General features: G+C 41.7%; 1 protein-coding gene across 2 annotated transcripts in view; it reads left to right on the top strand.

The window, feature by feature from the left end:
- The window catches only part of LOC118122589 (roundabout homolog 1-like), an 84,099-nt gene that overhangs the window by 9,240 nt on the left and 47,726 nt on the right, over window positions 1-27,133 (top strand). For both annotated transcript variants that reach the window (XM_047343649.1, XM_047343648.1), the window contains exon 2: window positions 12,092-12,418. In XM_047343649.1, the coding sequence (XP_047199605.1) occupies window positions 12,092-12,418 (327 nt within the window). The remainder of the gene's footprint in view (window positions 1-12,091; window positions 12,419-27,133) is intronic.

Genomic DNA, 27,133 nt, shown 5'->3' with positions numbered 1-27,133 from the left:
ACATGTACGATCGGCATCCGCTGCTGTCTGCGATCTGATTGTAAAACTGCTTTATTGCAATCAGTGTTTTTTTTCTTCATTTCATTTCAATTACATGTAACGGTCGAATGGAAACTTCTCTTCAGCCTGCATAATCACAACCTTTTTCAAATTGAAGGCAAAGCATTGCACTCTCAACACAAGGAGCGCAGAAAATAACAGTTTACCTCAGAAACAATACTTAAAGCGTTTATGTAGCAATAGTTGCAAAATAGAGAGACGTGTAGACCCACACCCTTAAACTCAACTCCACACAACAGAGCGAATCAGGCTGAAGAGCTGGGCTGTATACTTTATGTCAACAACCAACAGAGGCCCCTGTGCCAATGTGCGATCAGCAGCAGCATCGCAAATGAAGCCAAATCAAAAGCTGTTCACACAGATAAATTCACGTATTCAATTCAATTCAAGCGTTTATTGTCATTGGACAGCCGCACAACGGAACTTAAGTGCAACTCCTCTGCAGTGGCGCAAAGAGACAATAGCAGTCGAAAGAAAACAACTCACTGCCAGATGAGCACTTTTAGTCACCTCTTTAAAAAAAGAGCGTATTGAAGGGTGAGCTCTGAACCTTTCACAGGGAGAAAAGAAGGATTGAAGTCTGTTCATAAAGACTTTGTTCCTTCGTCGCAAAAAAAGGAAGCGAAAAAGCAATTTGTGAGGAACATGGCTGGAAGGATATTTGCCCAGTGGAAGTGATTGACACGAGCAGGATTGCTGTGAAAAAGGGGGTCAAGATATTATGGAGTTCCAGGCGCTGGTTCTCATCCACGTTGAACTCTGACTTCCCGGCGGCTTCCACCACGGTGCTTTATTGCAACTTGTAGACCTGGTCTTTGCGGGTCGTGCTTGTGTCTGAAAAACAAACATACGCATTGGGTTTCCTCTTATGAACTACAACATTATTTATTTTGTGGCTGTAATATCGCCACCAACCTTTTGGTAAAAAATGTTTGAGATGGGTAAAGACAATTGGGAACACTTCCAATTCTTATCTATTATGTTTTATGTGCTGTAATCCACCTTTTATGCTAAGGCTTTGCAAGCATCATCAATTGCACATTTGTGAAGCAAGTGCAACACATAAAAAAGTGGCAGCAGCAGCAGCAGCAGCAGCACTAACAGCTGTGTTTTGATAAGATTTACATTCTGTTGCTCGGCTTGACTGCTGCCAAATGCGTCAGACACCCGTTCCTGTTTTTGAAAGCGTCAGTCTGTTGCCTCAAGACACAAAACGATTTTGCGGAACAATGAAATACATGTAAGTATTTGCGTCAGATTAGAGTGTTAATTTGTGAAGATACAAGTAAAGGTAACTGTAACTGAAAAAAATGAAACCTTTCCCGACTTTCTCAGTGGCCTATAAAAGCCTGTGGCCTCATTCCTATGTAACGGACTCAACCCAATGGATGTGAAATTCAAGCTCGCTCCCGTGTGCCTTGTCTCATCGACTCTCTTTCACTTCACTGAGCACAAAAAAGAAAACAAATAAATCCTTTTGAAAAAAGAAAAAAAAAAAAAAAGACCTTGAGAGTTGGCATAGTCTAAAATATAATAAAACTATAATAACACAGTGACCTTAGTTTCCTCATGCAGGTTAGTCTGTAGTTGGACTTGCTACCTGCACGACAGATGCTGGTGGGCCACCTTATCGGTGGATCGATGGACTGTCCAATAACCAAAGTGTCCCTGTCAGTCTCTTTACCCAATTTGCCTGCGTGCCTGTCATTTGGGATGCTGCGTGGGTATTCGACAATAGGTGCAGGGCATCACACCATGCCAGTGGGTTTTACGTACTGGCCATTAGGTTGCTGCCGTTCTCATGTCTGCAGTCCCAATCAATCCCATTCAAAGCCTCACATGGTCTGGTGGCGAGGGAAAACGGCTCCTCCTTCTCCCAGTAATCTTTGAACTGGAACAATCCAAGTCTGGGCATCATGTCACTGTTTGGCCAATGCTCAGGATGTGTAGTGTTGCCTCTTGCCATTTTAGTATTTATCAATCGGAGAGTCTGAAATTCCAAAAAGTTAAGCTTACAAAGAATAATTTGCTTAGATTTTGAAAATATTCTTTATCCAGCCCAACGTTTTTGTGCATGTGTTTACCAAGACGCACAGCTAAGTGATGACAGCACACATTGCTGAACATCAGTATCATGAGAGGGCGTGCAATCTGGTGAAATATGCGTACCAACTTTTTTGCCATGAGTTAAATGAGAAGATCTATTCGTTTGTTAAGTCATGATGTATGATATCTGGTTCTGGGTCCAAGCTCTGGTATTCTCAAGATGTCACAGTGAGCTGCGTTTGTCTTTTGCTGGTGTATGCTGACTTTGGCGAGCTCGACTTAATTTAAGACTTAGATTAAATGAGTCGAGTTAAGTGCACTCCTGCTCGTCTGGGAAAAAAACAGCATAAATGAATATAGTTCCCTTTTTACCCTAATTGTTGACTCCTTGAAAAGACATGATGGTGAAAAAAGTAGCTGGTGTTGGACGCGGATATAGATATTATGTCACACTTAACAATTGGAGAGCCAATCACAAAATGTCTTTTAAGCTTTAGAGGTGCTGTGTGGTGGGTTTTGTTACCTATGGACAGAGTATAACTGTTTCCCCTGGGTTCCATTCTTTTGGCTAAGCTCAACTCATCTGACTCAGCATGAACGGATTAAGCATATTCCCCAAAACAGTGAACTACTCCTTTAATGACAGACGTGAATATAATCCATCTGGATGGCTTTTAGTTCCACAGAGTGGGTATTTGCTTTTTGTGAACACACAGGTTATCAACAATGCCCCAAAAAAATCAAAGTGAAACTACACAACACTGAACTATAATCCCCTGTGGCTCAATGTACGCTCTCACTAATGTCCTCTCGGACTACTACGCTAACGCCACGATTGCTTTTAGTGTTAATGCGGTCCAACAGCCAGCCAGAGCTGTGGCCACTTCATTACAGACACTGTGATTGAGCTTTAGAAGACTAGCTGGTTTTTCCCGTATTTATATCTGTGATAGTGTTTAATGGGCATATCCAGCACATGCACGTTTCTGTATCTGCACGCAGACATTTCTGAAATAAGGGTTCTGTAGATGGGTTTGGTGCTAACGGGGGAAGTCTCTCTGCCTTCCCAGTACGACAGCCAGTTCACATCTGGACTGCCACTACCAGGGGCGCAATTAAGACAGAAAATAAATGTAGGTCACGCAGACATGCACTTGTGACATGCACTGATGCAGCATGAAACTAACGTGATAGTAATTCATTAATTGGGTTACTTACTCAAAAATGTTTCAAATGACAGTTTTATAACGTACAAGCCTCAGAGGAGATGATGGAGGCCCGACTGCGGGGGGTCACACGTACATTATGCAGTCTATTTAGCTGATTATATAAATGACAGTAGGTTAAACTAAGTTGTAACTGATGATCTGTGCATCAGGTGAATCACACATAATATAAACTAATATAAAAGATTACCCGAGGGTGGGTTTTGTATTTTCTTTAATAACAAACGATCTCAGTGCCGTTTCAGCGCCTGCTCCGTTCATGGGAAGTTTGACTTTCAAGCTCTGCCTGAGTGATAATCAATGGCCTACACAACCACTTTACTTTCCACTGAACAGTTAATGGAGTGAGGATAAGCCTCTCCGATGGGCTGCTGGCCTTTTCCAGGCAGTTGTGCTCCAAAAGGTGTTTCTCATCACAAATACAGGAGGCCAGCTCCCAACTATCAGCAACCTCTGTTTACTATGTCGAGGCAATATGCAGGATTTGGTCTGTATATAAAAAGCCAAACAATGTAGACTCCTGCTGACAATATTTGACATCATCAGGCGACGTCTGTAAACAGTTTTAACAGTGCTTGGAATCTGCTGTGTATACTTACAAGCTATTATTACATTTTAAAAAACTGTATAAAGAACTAAACCAAAACCATTTGTAGTGTCCGTCATATTTAGCCTGACGGATTTATTCTCCAGTTAAAATGTCCTGGTGACCTAGTTGGCTCAGATGTTTATCGTGCACCAGCAATGTTCTGGTTTGAGTCTGCCCTGGGGATTTTATTGCTTGTTACCTTCCCAGTGAGCATTTAACAGATGGCAAGCCAGAGAATATTTTTTTTATAGTACTGTGTAGAGACACTGTTAAAAAAAAATCATATTAAAACCATTTAGAAAATGAATAAACATCATGATTTGCAGATGATTCTCACTGAAAGATCTCCATGAAGTAATTTTATATAAACACTTAATCAATTATTTGATTGACTGATGAATCATTGTCAATAATTTTAATAAGCCGGTTGGACAATCAAGTTATTTAAAAACATGAGATTGGGAATTTTAATGAGTGTCTTTCACTCTTTTCTGACATTTAAAGACTGAATGATTAATCGATTAATCATAAAAATAGTGGACAGATTAATCAATAATGACAGCAGTTGTTAGTCCACACATTATAATATGAATTCTCAAGCCTTTGTCAAGCGTTTTCCTCATTTTCACACAGCTCATATCTTGCCCTGAACATCTGGGTGCTGCAGTTAGGAGGCGTTATCATTGCCCGTGACCTTGACTCCCCTCCAGAGACTGCTACATTGTGCATTCCCTTGTTAAAGATATCGCAGGAGAAGGGAACACAGATACACACAACTTCCGTGTGATTAAAAACCACCTGTACCAATGCATTTTGAGGGAGATCACATGTTGTAGCAGAGTGTAAGAGTGTGTGGTCGCAGACACCTCGTCCCAGACACGCACACACACAGGCCTAGAGAAACACACACATTCCTTCCCCCGCATACTTGAGTGAATGACAGTGTTCAACTGTTCCACTTAATTGTAGTTTATACTGCCTGAGAAAGAATGTCGGGCATTTATTGGTTCCCTGTGTTTTACCTTGCAAATGAATGAGTGTGTGTGTGTGTGTTTGGAAAACGTGTCTCCACGGGATGAGCAACACAAATGGTTTGTTTTCCATTTGAGCGTTTTTTCTTTGTTATTGAAATAGTTTGAAACTTTGAGAAATAGGCCTTTTTCTTTTATTGCCGAGAGTTAGATGAGAAGATTGATGTTGTACACATCTATTTACAATACGTACAAAAGAAAGTTACAAAGAAGTTACCTAAGCTTAGTTTAAAGACTGAGGGAAGGGGAAAAGGTAGCCTGGCTCACTCAAAATGTTTAAAAAAGAAATGAAATGCATTCATATAAGCACTTTGAAAGCTCAACAATTATTTAGGAGCTTTCCTTTGTTGTAGCTTCTTATTAAACTCATGGAAGCCTGGGTAGCTTAGTCGATAGAGCAGCACTCCTTCAATCTAATGGTTCAGGGATCATGGCTCTGTTCACCTGGTGCAAAGGTTCCGATACTTTCATTTGCCTAAATTTCCTTCGGGATCAATAAACTAACTGTCCATCTATCCATCTAGCTGTCCATCTAAATATCTTTCTAGCTATCTAGTACACATGCAAGCAATCTTGATCGTCTCATCTAACTCTCAGTAACAAAGCGAATACATGTAGAGGAATTTAAGTTTGGTCTGAGGCTTTTGTCTACAATGTATAAAGTTTAGGAACATGATGTTTCAGTGCCATCATTTAAAACAACTGTTCTTATTGCGAATATACCACAAAACAATAACATCCACGCATTTCTCTTATTTGATCTGTGGTCTGACTTACTTTATTTTCCCTTCAAGTTTATTAAATGACCAGTCGATCAATATGAATAATACAGTTATCATCGTTGGAAACGTTTAAAGCTAAAATATATATTTTTATGGTAATCATTTCTAGTGCATATTACTATTCAATATGGAGAAGTTAGGAGTAGCTGAACATGTGTATGGCTTTTCAGAATAACCGTTGTATAACCTTTTATTGTAGAGTCTGCACAGTTTTATAAAGCAGGTCCCTGGTCTCACTTAAAGCACCTTTGATGTAACACTGAATCCACATTAGTCAGAACTTGGCCTAAGAAGAGAGGATTTGTTGGATGTTTTTTTTGACATTTCTGTATAATCAGATGTGCTTTAAATACCAAAGGTTGTGCGGCAATGCAAGCACTTGCATAACATAACCCACTCGTCACACTAATACTTTGCTGCTCAGGGTAAAGTGTCACCGAGTGAGTGTCTAGTCTGGATCTGTGAAGTGCATTTTTAGGATGGAAATGCTGACAGCACTTATTTTTCAGGCAGACACAGGGTTCATTCTGCAGTATAGATTTTTTTTTTTACTTGTGAAACTGAAACTTAACTTTCAGTGCATGTCAGGAAAAGGTGGAGGATTTTCCACATCCTGTCTGACACTGTCTGAAAATTAATCTCAAAATACTGAATCAATGTAAAACAACATGTGAAGTTTACTTACTTCACTTGAGGTTTTCCTGCAGCACCCTTTGGTGCGATGGTGGTGTTTGGTTATGACTCTGTGCCGACGACAGCCGTGGACGACAGCCGTTGCCCGAGGCGCGATTTTTTGGGGTTGTCAGTCTGTCCATGTGTCCGTCTGTGTCATTCTTGTGAATATGATATTTTAGGAATGCCTTGAGGGAAATTTCATCACATCTGGCACAAATGTCCAGTTGGACTGGAGGATGAATTTGTTAAAATCGTGTAGGTCAAAGGTCACATAAATTATGGCCTAATGACATTTTCAAAAGGTCAAAGGTCAACTTCAATGTTTTACAAATACACCCATGGTCTATAATGCTTATCCTTTTGAGGCTTGTGGGATAACTGTCGTCAATCTCAGCTGATAGTGGGCGAGAGCTGGTGTAGTATACCCTGGGCAGGTTGCCAGTCCGTCAAAGGGCCGACATACAGAGGCAAACATCCGTTCACCCCCACGGTCAAATTAGGGGCTCCAATCAACCCTAGACCAATCTGAATGTCTTTGAACTGTGTTGAACCCTGATAAAACCCACACAGAGAACATGCAAGACTCTGGACGAACCGGGTTTCGAACTGGGAATCTTCTTGCTGCGAAGAGGCAATAGTGCAAACCACTGCACAACCATGTTTCTTCAAATACACCTTTTATTAAATTCCTTCACTAGATATACTATGAGTCTGGGCAGACACGGATGTAAACTGCAGTTTGCTGGCAGACATTTACAACCATGAGACGGTAATTGCAGCCTCTGAAACTCTCTGTTGTCTGCTCTCTAGTCTCTCTCTGTTCTTTTTGGTTCTCTGCCTTGTTGATCCGGCCCTGGATAGTTGTCTGTTCAAACATGTGGTGTCATTTGACTCACGAGGGCAATGCTGTGAACTATGAAGCTTCTGCAAATCTCTGTCTCACCATTAAAAGGGTGGACTTTGATCCATGGTCAAGACCACGGCTCGCAAAAAAAGGAAAACTAAATGACTTTCACAGACTGAAACAAAGGGATTGCTGTAACGAGACATAGCCGTTCCATTTATTGCACGCTCTTAAGCCCTTCTACAACAATCAGCGTCCGTTTTAATAGCCGTGCCTGAAGGCTGCTCTCACAGAGTGGCGTTGGCACTCGAGCACAGGTAATCCTGCAGCACTACGGGGAGAGATTTACCATTTCCACCACCGGGGCTCAGGTAGGCTTCGTGTCGGAGTCACCCGAACAAGCTGAGTTTGTCACGCAGCTGTCAGCTGCAACAAGGGGTGGTACTAAGTCTGCGGTGTTCTACATTCATAAATGTCACCCACTGCTCTTCTTGTACTCACTTGTTTGGGAAAACCACACAGACAATTATTCTCCGTCTTTAAGAAGTGACTTGAGGTGTTTGAGTGTGAATCGGAGTTGAAAAGTGGAACCCAAGAATCCAATGTTTCAGGAACTTTTTGGTGTGTGTCTATGTGTGCGTCCATGTATCTGTCAGTAGTTCTGAAGCGTTTCACCTTTAGAGTAATTTTTCAAACTGAGCAGACGGCTGGTGCTGGTGCAGTGCTAATTTGATTGGGATATTTGATATTTTCTCTGTATATTTCTTTGGTTCGGGTCCAAACCGACATAGTATCCTCCTTTCATGCGCTCTAAATATATACAGTATTGCACTGTAAATGACACTGGGGTAGGTTGATGTAAGACCACCAACGTTGCAGTAAATTACACTCATATTTGTCACATTGTGTTATTACAATCTCAGTGCTGATGATTTGTTGCTTTAAAACCCCTACCCTCCCCCATTATAACCTCTCCCTTTCCTTCTCGCTTACTCCTATAATTTATCCCCTCATGCCTTCTTTTCTGTTACATATTCACCAGGCCTTTTTGAATAAAATACAAAATGCCTAGCTTATCATTCCAACATACAATGCCTTTTTATTCACTCCTCTTTTCCCCCCCATGCACGTTTTATTTAATTCTCTAAAGAGAGATGCACAATTTTGTAGAAAACAGACTCCCCGTCCTCTCCCTCCTTTCTCACCGACTGAGACAAAACTACAGACATGCTCATTTCTCTTTTGTGTTTGTAACTCTTCATCCGCCTTCCCTACCTAGATCTTCACTGAGCAACACAACTGCCTCAGGGATGACTGACAGGAAGAAAAAAAAAACACATTTGTAGGGGGTACAGGTGCTACAAATGACCTTTAGTGTGCATGTTCTCCATTGTGCATCTGTGTTCATGTTTTTGCATACTGATTGTAGGCTGGCTGCTGGCCCTTTGCAGATAAAACCTGGTCTTCTGGGGGCCCACTTGTGGCGTCCTGATATTGCCTTACTGTAATGCCAGGAAGCTTAGGGAGCTGCGTGGACCCTTAGGCATCAGCCCAACACAATTAAGAACAAGGAAAGCAACATGCGGGCTGTGAACAGGGACCGAAGGCCACATTGACCCCCCCTTGTTTGTATTGTTCTGCAATACTTTTAAACGTCTAGACAGTGTGTAAAATTGTACTTGAATTATATATATTTTTTTTTATTTAAATATAGATTTAGCTTTTCTTTGTCCTTAGTTTTCATAGCTAAATTATTAAGAAGTCTTTCAGCATCAACTCTCGGTAAGAGGCTTTGTGCTGTTTTAATAGGGCTTGGCAATATGGCTTGAAAAAAATTCTTATCAGTCTCGATAAATGTAAGTTTAAAGACTGACTTCTGTCCCTCAGTGAAGGCTGTGGTTTTAAAGTCTTTCGGAAGTGAATGAAAAGCACTTGATAAAAAGGAAAACCTTTTACGAATCTGAGGTAGATCAATTATGTGCTATATCTCTTTGCACAATGCAAAAGCATTTTATCAATAACTTTTGTGATATTGCTATTGATGAGAAATATATTGAATACAATTTATACTGTTTCATTGCCCTGATCTGTGTTTTGGTTGATCAAATTTCCGCAAAAGAAAAAATGTATGGAAACACAGGTTAGGCCACCACTTTATCACAGGTATTCATGGTGTCCAGAGGATGAATCCTTATAACCCAACCTTCCATCTTCACGTCCACTATATTTAATTAATCACTAAATACATTCAGGACTACTAACATCACCATCAGCCTCACTTATAAGCCTTCTTTCTGATTTGTGGTAATCATAAAATATTATGAGCTGTACACACCGTCGTGACATTAGCATTATGCTCAAAGCGCTGGTACAACATCAAAGTGCTGGCTCCTTGTTTTAAATCAATTCTCTTCATCTACTCTTTTACTGGGGAGGATGCATGAGCGCCTCTTTGACAGCGCCACAGTTTAATTTGTGCTTTCTTGGTTCATGTTTCATCCTTCCACCAGTTTTTGTTGAAAAATCCATCCATAGTTTTTGCGTAATCCAGCCATGTTAACAAACCAGGAAACAGATAGATGTGAAAACCTTATTGGCAGAGGTAATGAATCCTATCTGCATTGACCCTTTTTTTGTTATTTACTGCATTAGTATAAAATAATAATAAATACTGAGGAGCATGTTTGGTTTGGTAATTTTTGTCAGATTTTCAGTTCATTAGCATGTACCATTTGAGCTAGGTTGACCACTTAACATTAAAGCAAAAAGAGGCAAGTGAGACAAATTAAAGAAATAATGATAATGATATAATCAGGCAGTGGAATTGCTAATCTCACCAATTCACATTGATTTAGTTTGAGTGCTACTTTCCAGGTAAAATGGTTTTGGATGCAACACACGCAGTCAGCATACTATTTATTTTTGTGTGATACGCCTGTGCACTTATCATGCACCAGACTTTTTGTGTGAAGAAGGGGGGGGGGGTAAATTCCACCTCTAAAATAATATCACATTTTCCATTATAAGCTTGCGGGAGATACAGTTAATGCAGATTTGTGCAAACACACAAAAGTGCACCGTGCTACCGAGGGGATCAAAATCTCGCCCCGTGTCATGTGTGAGGTGCTCTATCTGGGTAAACACTTGTCTGTGTCGGATTTATTGGTTGCAGCGGGAGTGTAGGAGCTCATCACTGTCGAGCACGGTAGTGATTATCTGCTTTACAGGGCCATTGGCACATTAAAGCATGACCCGCTGAAGACTGGGTAAGGCTAGTGTTTGCAGCTGCATGAAAGCGCAGGAAAAAGTGTTCCCACAGCTGTAAAAGAGGTGAAACAGTGACTTCATGACTGACATTAATGCCGCATTTCCGACACTCTTTCCCAGCCTCTCTTCGCTCTCTCCATATGTGTGTGTTGTTAGCACAACAGCGGGCGCATTGCCAGCTAGATTCTGCAAAAACAATAACACATGCGATTCCTTTGTAGAATCCAGCAATTCTCCTGCATTTATACACTACTGGAGGGAAAGAGGTGAGAAAATGAGTGTGGGGGGGGGTCTGTGTTTGGACGTTTGAACGTGGTTGGTGGTGGGCTAGTGTTTGAACCTGGCTGTGTAAAGGGGTTGGGAAGATAGGGATGGGATGTTAGATATATACGGAGGCATTGCGGCTGCGTACCTGGACCTTATTAGGGTGGTTTTTCTTTGACCTTTGCCTCACAGGGAACTCATTGTTATACACAGCCTCTTTGAAAAGACCACGAGAAGAGCATGATTGACATCTCAACACTGTATCAGGGAATTAGAGGCTATTTGGTGGTTGTCAGTGTGGGTATGACTGGAAGTATTGATTCTATGGCACGGCTTAACAATCTCAGAGGTTCGGAATAGTAACATAAATTCACACGGAGAAAGACACACACACACACACACACACACACACACACACACAACACACACACACACACACACACACACACACACACACACGAGTGGGTATACACACATGCACACAAGTAACTCCAGCAGAGTGATGGCTCATGCTGAGGATGGACATCCTTTCCCGCTTGCTTGAATATCAGAAAAAGACATTTATGGAGAAAAAAAACACCACAAGATATAGATGTAATATTAGATTTTCCACCATGTTTATTTCCCTGGTCATTCATGAACTACACTGTGAAAATACACACACACATTATGCATTTGGGAATGTATGCTTTTCCTGTAATATTAGCTGTAGTAGGAGACGTTTCAGTATGTGTTAAACTATTGGATATTTAAATTGTAAAATATGACATTGGTGGAACCACACAAGACACTGTAATCCCATTATAATTCAGCCTGGGAGCTTTTATCAAAAAAAACGGTAGAGTACACGTATTTCTCTGCAAATGCTTTGAGGGTAGACATGTTTTGAAAGATATTACTTACTGAGGACTTAACATGTCAGTATTGTTTTTTAATTTTTTTTAATTTTCAATGCCTCATGAGGTTCCAACGGCTGAAACAAAAGCGAAAAACATGTTATGAATGCTTTGTGATTGGAAGGTAATTATATTGTCAAACTGGATTATTTCGAATACAAAGCACTTGCGCAGCTATAATAATGCACCATATCTAATTCCTTTCGAGCTGCTGCTGTTTTGATTCGTTTTGATTAGTACTCCTCTTTATTGCATGGAGGGAGTGAATGATAGATTTCACAATGGCTATTTATAGTGTGTTTTCTTGTGTTCTATTGGCAAGTGTTATATGGCTAATTTGGCTGCAAATTGTATACTTGAAACTGATCGTCACCTTTGTTCTAACACCTTTGCACTCTTCCAACTCTCTAGGTTCTCGTCTTCGCCAGGAAGACTTCCCTCCTCGCATCGTGGAGCACCCCTCTGACCTCATTGTATCCAAAGGGGAACCCGCCACCCTCAACTGTAAGGCCGAGGGCCGGCCAACCCCCACGGTGGAATGGTACAAAGATGGGGAGCGCGTCGAGACGGACCGTGACAACCCCCGATCGCACCGCATGCTGCTGCCCAGCGGGTCGCTCTTCTTCCTACGCATTGTCCACGGACGGCGGAGCAAGCCCGACGACGGCAGCTACGTGTGCGTGGCCCGAAACTATCTGGGCCAGGCGATCAGCCACAATGCGTCACTGGAAGTAGCCAGTAAGTGCTGTTGGTGTGTGTCGGTGTGAGGTGGTGTGTGTGTGTCACAGTACTAAGAGCTGTTTATTTATTATTTGGGCTATTCTATTAAATCTTATGCAATACACATGCACTTTAGCAGGGTGTATTCATCAACAAGTGCATCTAACATATACATCTAAATTGACTGAAAATAACCAAGAAGCTGTTTCTAATACACAGGCATAATACAGAAATATCCAGATAAACAAATTCTGCGCATAATGATAGCACATACAGTATATTAGTATATGTTGCCCTTGAAAATAAGGATTATTTTGAAAATCCAAAAGTCTGAAATATTTGCTCAGTGAAACCTTTAGATAACCACCTGTGTAGTGTGTTAAAGCAAAAAATAATTGAAGGGGGAAATAAACGTTTACTTATTACCATCACATATTGAGTGCCTTCACACTTACAAGGCTGAAGGATCCTTCTAAAAGCCTGCCTTGGTTTGCTACTTTTTTTTACAATATGGGTGTTTTTTATGGTTGAGGGACAGGTGGAAGTTCCCCATGCCATCCACCTGTCAGGCACGGCAACAGCTGTGTGTCTGCTTTAGTCCCAGGGTTTAAACCAGGGCCCAGCATGTTCCTAACAGGTGACGGTGTCTATGCTCGCTGAATCACGGAGTTGCAAGAGTCAAGTGTGTGCCACTGCCAGATAAACAGCCTTTCACTGCAGTATGTCACAGGCAGGAATCTGTCAGGTTGCTTGCAGCGACCAACCATACGTGCGCATGTGTGTAAAGGTTAGATGTATGTGATGGAATGGAGCCTGTGGAGAAGCAGGGGGTAAAAGGTCAGGGTTTACGACCATCAGAATAGGGTGAGTGCAGATGGTGTGTGAGTCCCTATAGAGCAGGGGTTTTGCCAAGTCCAAAAACAGTGGGGGCAGACTGGTAAACAGAGTGAAGAATGCACTGAAATAAGGAAGTGTTGGTGTTAAGGGTTAACAACTGCAGCCAAGCCCCTGCACACTGCAAAGCTCCCCCCAACCTTCACTGTCGATCCCCTGGTCGGCTCAGCTGCGTCAGCTCGCGGAGCTCTACCCAGGGCTCGGTCTCCTGGGGAGATATTCTGCGAAGGTTTTAGAATAATAATAACCCTCTAGTATCCGTTTCACCTTTTGAATTATAATGAAAGAGATGGTCAAATGGTATGATGGTAATGCTAGATCAGCGCTCCTACCCTGAGAAGCTAAGCCCTCTAGGGGGGGAGTTTATTACTGGAAGTTCACTAAATTTACTGCCAGGTTTTGAGGTCGAGAGGCAAAACAGAGCGGACTTGTTGAGGCTTCCTGGATGAGTTATGTCTCCCCACTTCATCCCTCAGAGGTCACGCAGATTCATGGGTCACCCTGGGGCTTGAAGGTAAAACAGAATCCCCTTTGGCGAGTGCTGCTGACATAGGGAGTTTAGGAAAGGACTGAGGAACTGGGGAGTGTTAAAAGGAGGATTGACTCCAATCAGTCGATACACGTGTCAAATAATTTATCTTGTCTTGTTGAAGTGTCAGTTGTTAATTCTGTGTTGTGTTTTAATTGCCTTACTTTTTTTAAGTAACGAGAACTGCATTCACATTTGTGTGATGCACAGTAAGTTACTCTGTTTGAATAATTTGTTTTGACTTACAGCCCCGTGCACACGTGCATTTCAGTATCATCAAATTAACATCATGTTTCACTTATTATATTTGTCACTCACAAATCACTGAGGCGATAACACGAACTGACAAGGCTCTAATAATAGAGCCGACTTGTGAATTGCAATAATATTCCAGATAATAATTTGAAGACTCGACAGCTATCAAATTAACACCATATGCTACATGAAGTATATCTATTATAATCATTTTATACCGTATCTCCATCATAAAATGCTATCAGAGAAACATATGCTTAATAAATTATCAATCATTTATTTATTCATTTGTTGGCAAGATGTACTTAATATGGTTTATTGTGATTCAGTATTTAAATGATTCTAAAGTACAATTAAATATTGTACATTTTATAAAGTTGTGTTTACAGAATTCAGTATCACAACTGCAACACAACTAAATCCCTATAATCAATACATTTTAGCTTTACCAATGGCTGCCTGTCTGTTGGTCAGTCCGTCCACCACCAAATATCAGTATCTATCACTTGCCATGAAATGTTCGACATATTTTCAGGGCTCCCAGATGATGCATCCAAATGACTGGTGATCCCCTGACTTTCCCTATGGAGCAGAGCTCGAGTACCATTTCCTACCAAGGCCCATCATAAATAGTTGAACACATGTCTCACACTAACCTCTCTAAAGCGCTGGCTGGAACTGCTTCTCTTTGATGACGACGTCTGATGTCAGATGGTAGTGATGATGACAGGGCCGGTGACTCAAATAAGGGGAAATAGCCACGATTAGACAGCACGTAATCTGTGGGTACTTGTTATGTCTGTTGTTTCCCCACAGGCCAAAGAGAATAAGTGGACTTTTCTTGTGGAGTCTTTCAGCGTTTTTTCAATATCATCTGCCAAATCATTATTCTGCTCTGTGATATTTTTTTAAGGCAAACTGACACTTAGGAATAACTTTTTCCAGTTGTACGAGCTCTTCAGCGGCAGCGAGGCTCATTCACAAATTCTCCTTCTGAATGAGATTATATCTTCTTAGCTTTTAGCTCACTTACCTTAAAACGTCCCTGTTTAATGTTGCTTCTGACAGAATGTGACCCCAAAACTACGCGAGTGAATCCCTGCAAACTTTTGAGATTGTCTCATTTCAACAGCTCAACTCAGCAATAACATTCGTTTTATACATTTCTCTTCGAAAGTGTGACATTTCCGCAACTTCTTTTCTTTTCATGAAGGTCTCCATGATGCTTGTGGCAATGAAATGCAACAGCTTCATGTTTGTCTTGTTTCACCATTATCTGTCAAGGTCAGAAGGGACCACCCTGAAGCACATATTGGTCTATTATTTTATGTTGTTTACCTCTTAACCGCAGAAAAACTAAATGCTGTCCTGTGAATTTTGTTTGTATTTCTAGATTTTTTATAATTTTTTTATTTCTGAATCAATGCATTGCCTTGCAGGCCGGATCAAACTGTCTCACAGGCTGTATATACCACAAAAGCCAGGCGCTCACCCCTGCCTCTGAGCATTGGTCTTTTAATCCCGTATTGACAAACTAAATGTGAAAGCTACAGTGGGAAATAAATTACATATAAAAGCCTTAACTGAATTCTAGTTTATAATTTACTAGTGTATCATTTTCTCCTGCCACTTTGATTTAAGCCACGTAAAGGAGAGATGATGAAAAGTAGGGATACTGCTGACAATAGGCTGTGTTGGAGGCTGACAGATGTAAAGTGATGGGCGAGGGGAAAGGAGTGACAGAGACAGATGGAAACAGAGAAGAGAGGAGGAGAAGAATCTGTCCTTCAAGGCACACGAGTGAAACTTGTTCGCAGAAAATTGAGGTGACGTGGTAGAGACAGTGACAGATGTAGTATGTGCCGGTGCCTGGAGCGTGACCATGGGGTGGAAATACTAAGCGCACACACACACAACATGCTACCAGCACAGCGTGCACACACAGACACAGGCTAGTGGAGCCCTCTCTGAAAGTGAAAGAGATGAAATGCGAAAGAGAATAAAAAAAGACATATAACTTAGTTCCTTTCCAATAAATGTCACAGAAGACACTCAGCATATTTCCTTTTTTCCCCTGCCTGCGGGGATCCTGGAGGACCCTGGGAAATGAACATATGTCCTATTGACCTCGGCCACTTGATTCAATCATGGAGCGCTTTATTGAGGTGAAGGCAAAGTCACAGCCTGTGTACTCTAAAGGTTATTGAATAGTAGACCTGTTTTTATGTTCAGTAAGGGAGAGAGGAACAAATGTTATTCTTAAACTAATTGGACGCTGCCATTTGCTGAGGGAAAGTGAGGCTTGCGGCAGAGCGGAGGGTTAGCCCACAATGCTGCAGTGATGAAGTAATGAGCCACATGCAGGGAAAGAAAACTATACGGCCACACCACTGCTCGTGTTTATGAAAGTACGAGGTGAACGGCAGAGACACCCCCTCTTATCCGTCTGTCTATATATTAATTATGATACAAGCAAAAGCATTTTACACTTAATCCTAACAACATAAGACATGTATAACTTGGTATTTTGCTCCGCTGCTGCTGTAAAGCTGTGTGCAGTGCTTTTTTCAGGTTTAACTGCAACACAGACATAAAAGAATGCTGCAGAAAAAATGAAACAAAAATCCTGGATCCTCCCATTTTTTTCGGATCCTCACCAAAATTCTATGGATTCTTCCCTCTCCCATAGCGCATCCTTCCACCAAGTTTTTTGATCTATCCTGTAGTTTTTGTAATCCTGCTAACTAACAGACAAACAAAGTGAAAACATAACCTCCTTGGTGGAGGTAATTATATCAAACCTTGATATTTTATATATTTTCTCTGACAAAAGGCACTTTTCAATAGAAATCTGTCTTTCTCTTGTCAAGGAAAACAAAAGGAATCGGCTGATTATCTCTTTATATGTGTTCACAACTTGGCAGACATTGTGAATCATCGTCACTGTTGTAGTTTCATCTACATTTCAGCCCTCTTTATCAACCCTGTGAGTGCACACTTAAGTCATGTCATGGCACATTTGGCAGATCCCACAGAGAATTACAAAACACAGCTGCATGCCAGATCTCCAAGACAAAGCAATACATGTTCCAGTCTGCACAGTCGCAGCAATTTGATAATCGGTTAATCAATCAGCAGTAAATCCATCACCGGTCGTTTTTGATAATTATAGTCACTTATCAGTTAAAACGTCTGAAACATTTTGGTGAGTTGTCGCTACAAGATAGTAGCTACACGATTGAAAATGAAAAAAAAAAATACATGGGTGTGGATTTAGCCTGAGCAGATATCTGTAGCTCATCCCTCATCTCTGCCTGAGGCTACATCAGCCATTTCTAGCTGCATAACACACAATCTTTGACAACATTTGCTGGGCAGGTTGCATTATGGGAGATTTAGATATTAGAAAAGAAGATGATATTCGGATGATATCTGTTTCCGCTCAAAATAAAGAGTCCAACGACATTACAAGAGTGCAATGCTAAATAAGTGGAATACTATTTTTGATCATTTCATCTAATTAAATATACAGTACATCTACATAATTACATGTTTACGTATGAGTAAATTGAGCAATAGTAGATGAAAAAGAAAGAAAGAATCCACAAATCTTTATTGGGATGTAAGGCTTTTATTTCCATCTCTTGCACTTTCTCTATATCTTATATAATAAAACACACAATTCTCCATTCAGTATTCCTGTTTCCCCGCCCTAAACGTATGCGGCTTTGAGGGAAAGCCACTGGAAAACATGTGATGGCTTGCGGTAATTACACGAATGCATTAACATGACAGACATGTTCACTGTAACACCATACTCTCTGAAGTGGATCATGGGATATGCGCAGCCCAGTCGAAGTTTTGAGATTGACAGCTTGAGGTGGGACCCCTGCTTCGTCTCCCCGCCTGCTCCTCTTTGATTATAATCTCGGGCTGGAAACGAGCGGCTGCAGGAGACGTACGGAGCCGCTAAGAGAGAGGCGGATTCTCGGAGGTCAGGTTCCCTCTCTGCCTGCCCCATACCCATTAACTAACGGTTCCCTACTTCAAATATCTGTCATGGTTGCTGACAGTATCCTGTCTGTAGTCGCTGTGGATAAATGCAATGAAAGATCCTAAGTAGCAGTAGAGTATATGTAAAGTTGTCATTTTCTCTCTGTATGAATGAGGGGTGATATTGTTTGATAGACAATCATTGACACATGGTAAATAGTCTCCATCCATAGCCACACGTCAGTGTTTATTTCCAAGTGCCTGTGACAGTCTGTGAACGCTGTGATAGGCTCCCCTTCCCCATCCTGTCTCCACTCCCTTGTACTGTCCCAGTTGGCCTATGGTTAGATCAGTGAGTGAGCAAGTATCACACTCTGGGGACAGCTGGATTGTGTTTACAGTCTGGAGACTGAGGCGAGTGCACTGCAAGTATTATCCAAACAATTTGAGTCACTATATTCCTCTAGGCTCAGCGTTTCCAAGAGCCAGATTTGTGTGTCAGGACATGGGGAAAGAGTTTGTTTGGCTTGCAGCGGCTCGGTGGAGAGAGAGGAGAGGGGAAGTGCTCGAGAGACTCTGACAAGGACCATATGGCTTCTTGGTGTTTGTCAATAATATCCGAATCCAAAGCTGTTCCTTGTGTGTGCATTGTGTCAGGAATGTGCTCTACACTAGATTATTGAATTCTACCTTTAGGCACTCTGAGACCGCACACCCCTTTCCGAGGCTAATGCCCCAGCTCGCCATGTCAGTGTTTCCCATTAATCATGTCAATTTTGGAGGCCTGTCATTTTTAATATGTACTCCTGCCAGTTTGATAATGACCCAAAAGCATTTAACACTTAATCATAACAACATAAAAGATCTATGTTTTGGCTCCGCTGCTGCTGCGTAAGTCTGCTTACAACAGACAGACAAACACAGTGGAAACCTAACCTCCTTGGTGGAGTTAATTGTAAAACCTCCATATTTTATATAGTTTCTCTGACAAAAGGCACTTTGCGATAGAAATGTGTCTTACCCTTGTCAAGCAAAACAGAAAGAATCTGCTGAATCTAGCTTTATATCTGTTAATAAACTGGCAGACATTGTAAATCATCATTACTGTTGTAGTTTCCTCTACATTACTACTACGCTGAAGTTGCTGACGAGGAGAAATGGGACAAGGGGGAAAAGGGAAGAGACGGGGGGGGGAATCAAATCAACAAATCTGTCTGTTAAAGACAGACTTTTGTGTATAGTGCGCTCCTCTGTGCCTTTATGTGGGTGACATTATGCATGTGATTAGGTATCTCTCTCTTTTTTTCATTCTGCATTCCATTTGCTTCAAATCATGTCGGGCACCATTTTTTTGTGGTTAATGTATTCAGTTCTGGATTGTTGACAGGGAGATATTGTTTAGCTCGCCCCATTTCCCAGCTCCACACTAAATCTTTTTCCTCTGCGCTGGTTGCATTTCCCCGCAGCCTCGGAGCTGTTATAAAGAGAGACTTTATCTATTTCCGATAAAACTCCATGGTGGTTGTGTCGGGTTACCCTGATGTCATACGCATTTTATTCACTCGTTTGCTGATCTGCAACATGGCAAGAGAAACTCCCCCGCAGGGCCAAATAACCATGCACTTATACGCTTTGCTGAAGAAGTGCTTCTAACAACTGAGATTAATTAGGAGGGAAACGTCGTCATCATGTCACAGCTTGCAAAACAACTGTACTGACATAAACTATGATACGCTTTAGTGTGCCTTGTATTTTACTTGGGAGTTTGTCACAAGGCTCACAGCGTGGTTTAATAATCCGGCTGTCACGGAGAGAAGAGGCATGCTTTAGCGTTTTGGTTGATATTAGCCTTATCCATCCTTAATCTGTCATTCAGTAAAGCCACACTCAACAGCAACCATCACCAGCCATATCTGTGCTCAGGGTTAATGCTGTTTTTCCCCAGCAGTTAAAGGTTGTGTTGCTTTTTTCATTTCAGCCTCACGTTAGTTTTCATTCGCCCAAGCTCTCTGCCTGCTTTCCCAGAGTGTCTGCTTTGTGTGGTATCTTATCAACGCGTAAAAAGTTATAGTCCCTCCAGGGCGTAAAAAATGAAAAATGATCACTCGCCCAGATGTGCGCTGTGTAATTGCAGTTCGATGATTTGTTGTGCGCGTTAGTGTTTATGATATAGATGCCAACTTTTTTGGACTATCATTAAGCTAATCAAAATTCTTATGTGATGTAACACAGACAAACACTTTTACTTTGTCACTGCCAACCATAATCAAATACTCTAAATGAAAACCAGACAGCCAAATTGCAGTGCAGTGAAATTATGCTCAGCGTTTATTGTTTGTTTTGTAACAGTGTTGAAGCGATTCACTGGAGAGAATGGGATCTTTTCATCACCACTCAGTTTGGCTCTCTTGCCACATCCACTACGGCACAGAGCCTCTTTCACCTCAGGATTTAAACTTTCATTAAAATGGCCAGTATCAAACCAAGACATTCACCAGCTGATCACAAGACTGAACACAGATGCTGATTCAAGACATGGAAGTGAAAGTTAACTTTCACCAGTTGCAACATTGAATTTTCAGTCATCTGGAATGAATACTGGACCTTGTGTCTTTTTCACCTGTTCATCGACTCCAACCTCTGCTCCTCTGTCGCTATCAGCTCTACGTCACCTGACTTTTATCTTTTGTTCCTGTCCTGATTACTACAGCTTCTAGATTTCACCTAACAATAAAACATAAACACAATAAGCCTCCAGCACAGACGACCCATGGGCTTGCATTGCCAACACCAGTTTGCAGGCCCGATTTCCAACTGGCTGATCAGCTGTGGCACATTGAACAGCGTGCAAATGTCATAGTCCAGTTAGATGCTGTTGTGGTCCTCCCTATTCAATATCTGCTGAGAACACACTTTCTGCCAGTGACATTATTTCTACAGTCCAAGTTAGTTGACCCAGCCACTCGTTTCCCAGCAGGGGCTTAGCTTGCCACCTGCTGTCAATCAAACATGGACACGCCCCTCCGGCAGCTGAGAGAAAAAAGGAGTATTTCAGATTTTCACAATAACCCATTTTATACATTTATTTCAGTGAAGATAATAAGAAATAACAAAAGTTAAAATATCCACATGATTTGGATGAAGATTCGCCCTGGAGAACACTGTGCTAAGAGGCGGGGCTTAGACATAAATCCCTAACAGTTGACACATTAGAAGCATTTGCCCTGAAAGGTCCACGGCGGTTTGAAACACTGAGTGGAGCCATGTTCAAACCATCAATTTCATTTTTTTTAAATTTGAAAATACATGTCATTTTAAAACCAGCATATAATCAACGATCAGTTAACAGAAACAAAAACAAACCAAGGCCTGGCACTTGACGATAGAAGTTGTTGGTGCAGCAGCAGAGATGTTGCTTTTGCAGCATTGTTGCTACTGCCTACCCTCCACAACCAGAGATTCTGATATCTTCCCTAATAGGCTTGTAGATTGTGGTGATTTATAACATGCAGCAAAATTGAGGACAAAGAGTGAGAGAGAGGAGCGGCTCCTCGATGGAAAGCTGAATAATGAGACCAACAGTTCCGATGCACTGCAACCACCCTCGCGCCTGGCTGTCAGTTCTGCATCCCCTCTTTTCTGCCATTTCCCTTCCTGCTCCTGTAGCATCGCTTCATCTCTCCCCTGTGGGGATACTTTGGAATGAGCAGACAGGTTTGTGATGGAGCTGCTGTTGTTGGAGCCGCTCGCTGAAAGCTTTGGTGACCAGTGATGTTTTGCCCATTATAACACTGTCATGCACGCGATGTGTGTACAAATTGCACTTGTGCACTGTATGTGTCTGTGCAAGGCCCAGAGGCAGACAGTGAGCCAAGGGTGTGTCTGAATTCTGTCCTGTCCTTAAAAATGTGTGATATTTTTAGTTTTGTCATTTTAGTATTGTTCCACATGTTGAAGAAGAAAAAAATATTAGAATTTGATTCTTTTTTATGAGTACCTGAAAAACAACTGAATAGCGACAGACACTGTGGCTGAACTTGACATGTCGCACGGCACTGCCACTTTAAGCGTCTGTGCTTTTTTTCCTACCCTCTATCTTTCAATCAACAGCCTTTTGTGATGTTGACATTGCAGAATTCAAATAGGCAATTTCAATATTTTTCCAATTAACCGTGTTGCTATGTGTGGATGTAGTAATAATACATATTCACAATCTCTTTGTTTGCTGAGCTGGCAGCTTCCTTCCACAGCCACAAACTAAATTTCCCCTTTTTTCTCTCTCATAAAGGCCAATTTTCAAGGTCTCAGTTTTTATTATGTGGGATAGAGACGGTGAGACGAACGAGGGCCATCTTCCGTCTACTACAGCTTAACATTCGAGTATGTACAAGCCCAATTACTGTAGATGTTTACAGGCAGACTTTCCATTTAATTCCTTCTCTCAAAGATATTAAAGCATATTGTCTTCAAAAACCACATAATATGAAAAGATGGACTATTTCATTATGCAAAGCTCTGCCAATAACACCCTCCTTTTCTTCTAACCTCTCTCAATCTGTGTTTTGTTTCTCGGTGGAAAACTCCCTTTGCCGTTTCTCCCAGACTTGTCAAGGCTATTGCAGAGATATAACAAAAGGAGCGCAAATACAGACGGTGTGAAATGAGCAACTGGGAGCTGACGGGGGAAGATAAAGCCGAGAGGTATAGGAAAACCAAGAGACACTGAGGAGGGACTGTAGATAATTAAAAGGATCTTCAGAGTGATATAGTAGCTCTTAGCACCAGGACTTCATATTCTTCATATTCATTTACACACCTTTGAATGCCCCTCTCACGCACCTAGGCCAGAGACATAAATCTGTGTCTCCACCCCGCCCGCACTTTTAAGTTGAGTTATGCAAAGCACGTCTGGATTTAACTCATTTTTCGGAACAGCAATCTACTGGCAATTCATCACAATCAAGCGTGAAAAATGTGCTATTATTCAGCCGAGATTATATATTTATTTCTCTGTTGTTTAGTATAACACCCTGCGTTTCTTGGAAAATAATGCAATGTAGGTTTTGTTGTCACGTTGAAAAATGTGTGTGGTACAAGTGCAACTGTTTACTCCTGGAATCTAGTGGTGTTGCCCTGCTGTAACTCTATTAGTACCTATGGTGACACCAGTGCATGTGCCCAGCCAATGACAGCTCACAGCTCATCTGTCTGGCTAATTTCATTGTAATATGTGTTGGTAGTTAAAAATGGCAGGGGACTTGGCTAATGTTGTCTAAACAGCGAACACAATCGATCAGCTTCTTTCTAGTGGCCTAATTTACTTCTACAGATCAATGAATGTCATGCATAACTTTGAACACTGCCCCCCTGCAGTGATGAAATGGTGCTAATGGCGCTCTGCTTGTTCCTGGTGCTTGCGATCATGGCAGCTCTGTCACGGGTCTCTGAGGTCAGAGGGAGGGACAGCTGAACCCAATGTTTGACAACCTGTCAGCAACTGTCAGCAGCCCTGTGTGTGTGTGTGTGTGTGTGTGTGTGTGTGTGTGTATGAGAGAGAGAGAGAGAGAGAGAGAGAGAGAGAGAGAGATCAAAGAGTGGAAGATGAGACAAAAACCACCTGTTACTATGTGAAATATCTTTCACCACTACCACCACCACTCATATTCTTGGTTCATTGTACCATTTCAGCCTGTCTGTATGTGGCTGACATACTGTATATCAGGAACAGTTGATCTTGTCAGCTTCACACGTGTGAGTTAAGGGACTAAGGAAGTGCAGCGTCAAAATTTGGAGCGATTTGGACAGATACAAAATATGAATAAACCAGTGCTCTGTATCAGCTGTGGTTGTGACTCTGAGACCTAAGTGAAATTGTTGATCACGACAACAGGGAGTTCACGATTACGTCCAGTTTCACCGAACTGTGTCTACACAGGTGAACAGCTCTTTGTGCAGCAGCAGTGGCGCAGCTCTTTGTTTCTGTGGAGTGAGCAGCCTTTCTTTAAACTGCAACCAGCATTACCACAGGTCAAGCAAACACCCCAAACAGACTTTAACAGACAGAGGTTTAGACAGGTTCCATTGTCCAAATAACATTAATCTAATCTAGGATTTAGAAATTGATTCATTTCTGTGTAAATAGGGCATCAAAATGCTCAGATGGCCAATAACTGCTTCCCTCTCAATGACCCTACGCACACACTATGAATGCATTTGTAACAGCATGTCACAAATTGATTTATATGTAATCTTGCATGTAGGCATGTCACCCTGCTCTGGGTTTTCATTGTCTCAAGCTCTCACTTCATTTTAGACCCAGCCCCTCCCCTCTGCCCAGTTTCCTCCCGGCTGTCCGCTCCACCTCTGCACACAGCAGCTCCCATTCACATCAGCATCCCTCTGTATATATTCTGTACCTCCCTGTTTCCACTCACCAGTTGTCAAGATTGTCTTAATGTTCATTGCCAAACCCTACAAACCTTAGTTTTTAATCAATGCTCGATTCCTGTTCCTTGTTTTGAAAATTCCATTTTTACGCTTTTTACCTGCCGCCATTCACTCTCTTGCGCTTTTGAGTTTCTCAGAAAGTGACATCTTCGCATGACAGATTTACAGACTGATTATAAGGATGTGCGAAGTATACATTCCTATATGTGTCCCAGCGGCATCCAAGCAGAGCGGGCTAATTATACTTTCACCAAATTCTTTTGAAGTAAGACAAGCGAGGCAGGATTCATCGCTGATAATTGGATTGATCAGGGACTTGGATTTGCTGCAAATCCAATCTAATTCTGTGGACCTTTAAAAGCCGCAAACTTAAGACTTGCATGTTTTTCAATGTTTCCCATGCAAGCTTTAAATAAACTGCCTCTAAATCATGATGCATGGACCACTTAAATCCCCACTGAGACACTCATGAAAATTCCTGCGCAACATTACCTGCTGTCTGTTTTACCGCCTGCTGAATTTTTTGGGTGAAAGCCCTTTTCACATCTCCCATGAGAAATGTCTTGCTAAAGGTCTTGCACCCAAATGTCGACAGGCAGTAAAACATACCCACCCACACATCACAGACAGACTCACGCAGATATATTTTCTTTTTCGGTCCACTCCGTACTTCGAGTGTGAGATGCTTCCTGAGATGAATGGTTGTTTAATTGACAGCCGGCTCGCTAACTGGTTCCCCTCCCTGACAGATAAGGACGTTTCTTTTTACAGTAATAGCCATCAGACACCTGCACATCTTGTCAGTTTTGCCTTGAAGTTTGTTGACAGCGTGCGCAGACACAGCGAGTGTGATGTCGGAGCACTGTCAGTCTGATGTCTTATATACTCGCAGTCACCTATTCTCTAGCACTCATGCAAAGTGCCATTTAAAAATAGACTGTATGGCAAAGCCATGTGGTGTTTTTGTTGGCATGCGTTCCTTTCAGCATGTGCACCTCCAAAAAAACATTGTCAGGAAAGCACTTCAGGGACCGACTGAGACATTATATCTGATTTAATTACAGCTTTTCATATATTATATTCATGCATTTATTTACTTGTAGCTTTGCGAGCTTATTTATGTTTTGCTTTTTTGTTTATCTCAATTGCACGGTGTCCATTTGAGCTATCATTTTAATAAGCTTATGTGCAATGAATACACTTTACATTCCGAAGAACTGTACTTTTCACAGACAAAAGAATTGTAAATGTTTGGATCAGGGCACTTGTGCCTCATCTCGTCTTTGTATATTTTCTCTCTCTGGGTTTTGTGTGTTTGAGTAGACCTTGGTCCTGGGTCTGCCTCTCTCCAGCCTCTCGATCTGCTGCTCCACTGTTGGCATTGATTATCTCAGACCTGAGGTATCATGTGTGCGTGTGTGTGTGTGTGTGTGTGTGCACTCACACATGTGTATGTGTTCTACCGGCTGCACACTGAGAAAGTATATGTCTCTAGAGGTCCCTAATAGAATGGATACTGTTGCCCGCCTCGCATTGCCATGGGGGATGGAGGGAGAGTTGGGTATGTGGGGAGGGATGGAGTGGAAGAAATAGGGGAGAGGGCAAAGGATGAGAGTATCCGCTTCTTACCCGCAGATATGAATGAAATCCTATCTGTTTGATTAGCCCTTTGACTCCACTGATAACAAATGCTTCTAGTTTAAGCTAATTGAATTATGTCTCCTCCGGCGATATCAGGCAGAGCGCTGTGACGTGTTGAATGTGGAATGTTTGGAACCACTAAATTAAAGGGTCACTTGACCCAAGTGAAATAAGATGTTCCTCACTTACTGTGGTATCTATCCATGCAGACAGCTGTGGTTTTATATGCTCATGTTTTGAGATTATCCATCTCCCAGAATTTTGCCTCTACCCCATTACAATGGAGGAGAATGGAATTCTGTATGTTTACTATAATAGTGCTCTCATTGTTTCTCATCTAGGGATTGTTAGGATGAACCATTTTTCCCTTTCTGATACCAATACCTGGACCTTGCGGATCGGCAGATACCAATCCTTTACCAGTGTTTGTTGGTTATCATTCTTATTTTGTTGAATTCACCGTGTTGTTTGAATGCGGTTTCCAAAGTTTGCTGCTGCTGTTCGTTCCACTTTCCCTTTGCCTCGGTGAAACCCTCTCTCGTGTGATGGTTTTTTAAATGCTTGTTTTGTAATTGCCAACACAAGTTCCACCCCTCGAAACTTAAGTTATACACTGTTTTACTTGTGGGATTAAGCGTGAAATATCGCAGAATTGCTGATATTTCATCTCGCTCTGGCAAATGCTGCTCGGAAGTCACCTCGTCTTTGCCCATGTGAAACAGGACTTGCCAGTGGCAGTACAGCGCGGGTGCTGCTTTGGAGCGGAGAAGAAGTGATTTCTAGGAGAAGGAAATTGCTGTTATATCTGGGTGAATCTAATATACTTTAATGACGTGATATTGGAATGGTAATTCGTTTTGCGCCCTCACCAGTGCCTGATACATTTTTAGTGTTATCACAGGCATTTCAGACGCTGGTATTGGTATCAGAACATCTCTAGGGATTTTTATTTTACTAGAAAGTCAGTCCAATAA

Source organism: Hippoglossus stenolepis, chromosome 15, assembly GCF_022539355.2.
Source record: "Hippoglossus stenolepis isolate QCI-W04-F060 chromosome 15, HSTE1.2, whole genome shotgun sequence".
Taxonomy (NCBI): Eukaryota; Metazoa; Chordata; class Actinopteri; order Pleuronectiformes; family Pleuronectidae; genus Hippoglossus; species Hippoglossus stenolepis.
This window is presented reverse-complemented; position numbering and strand designations above follow the sequence as displayed.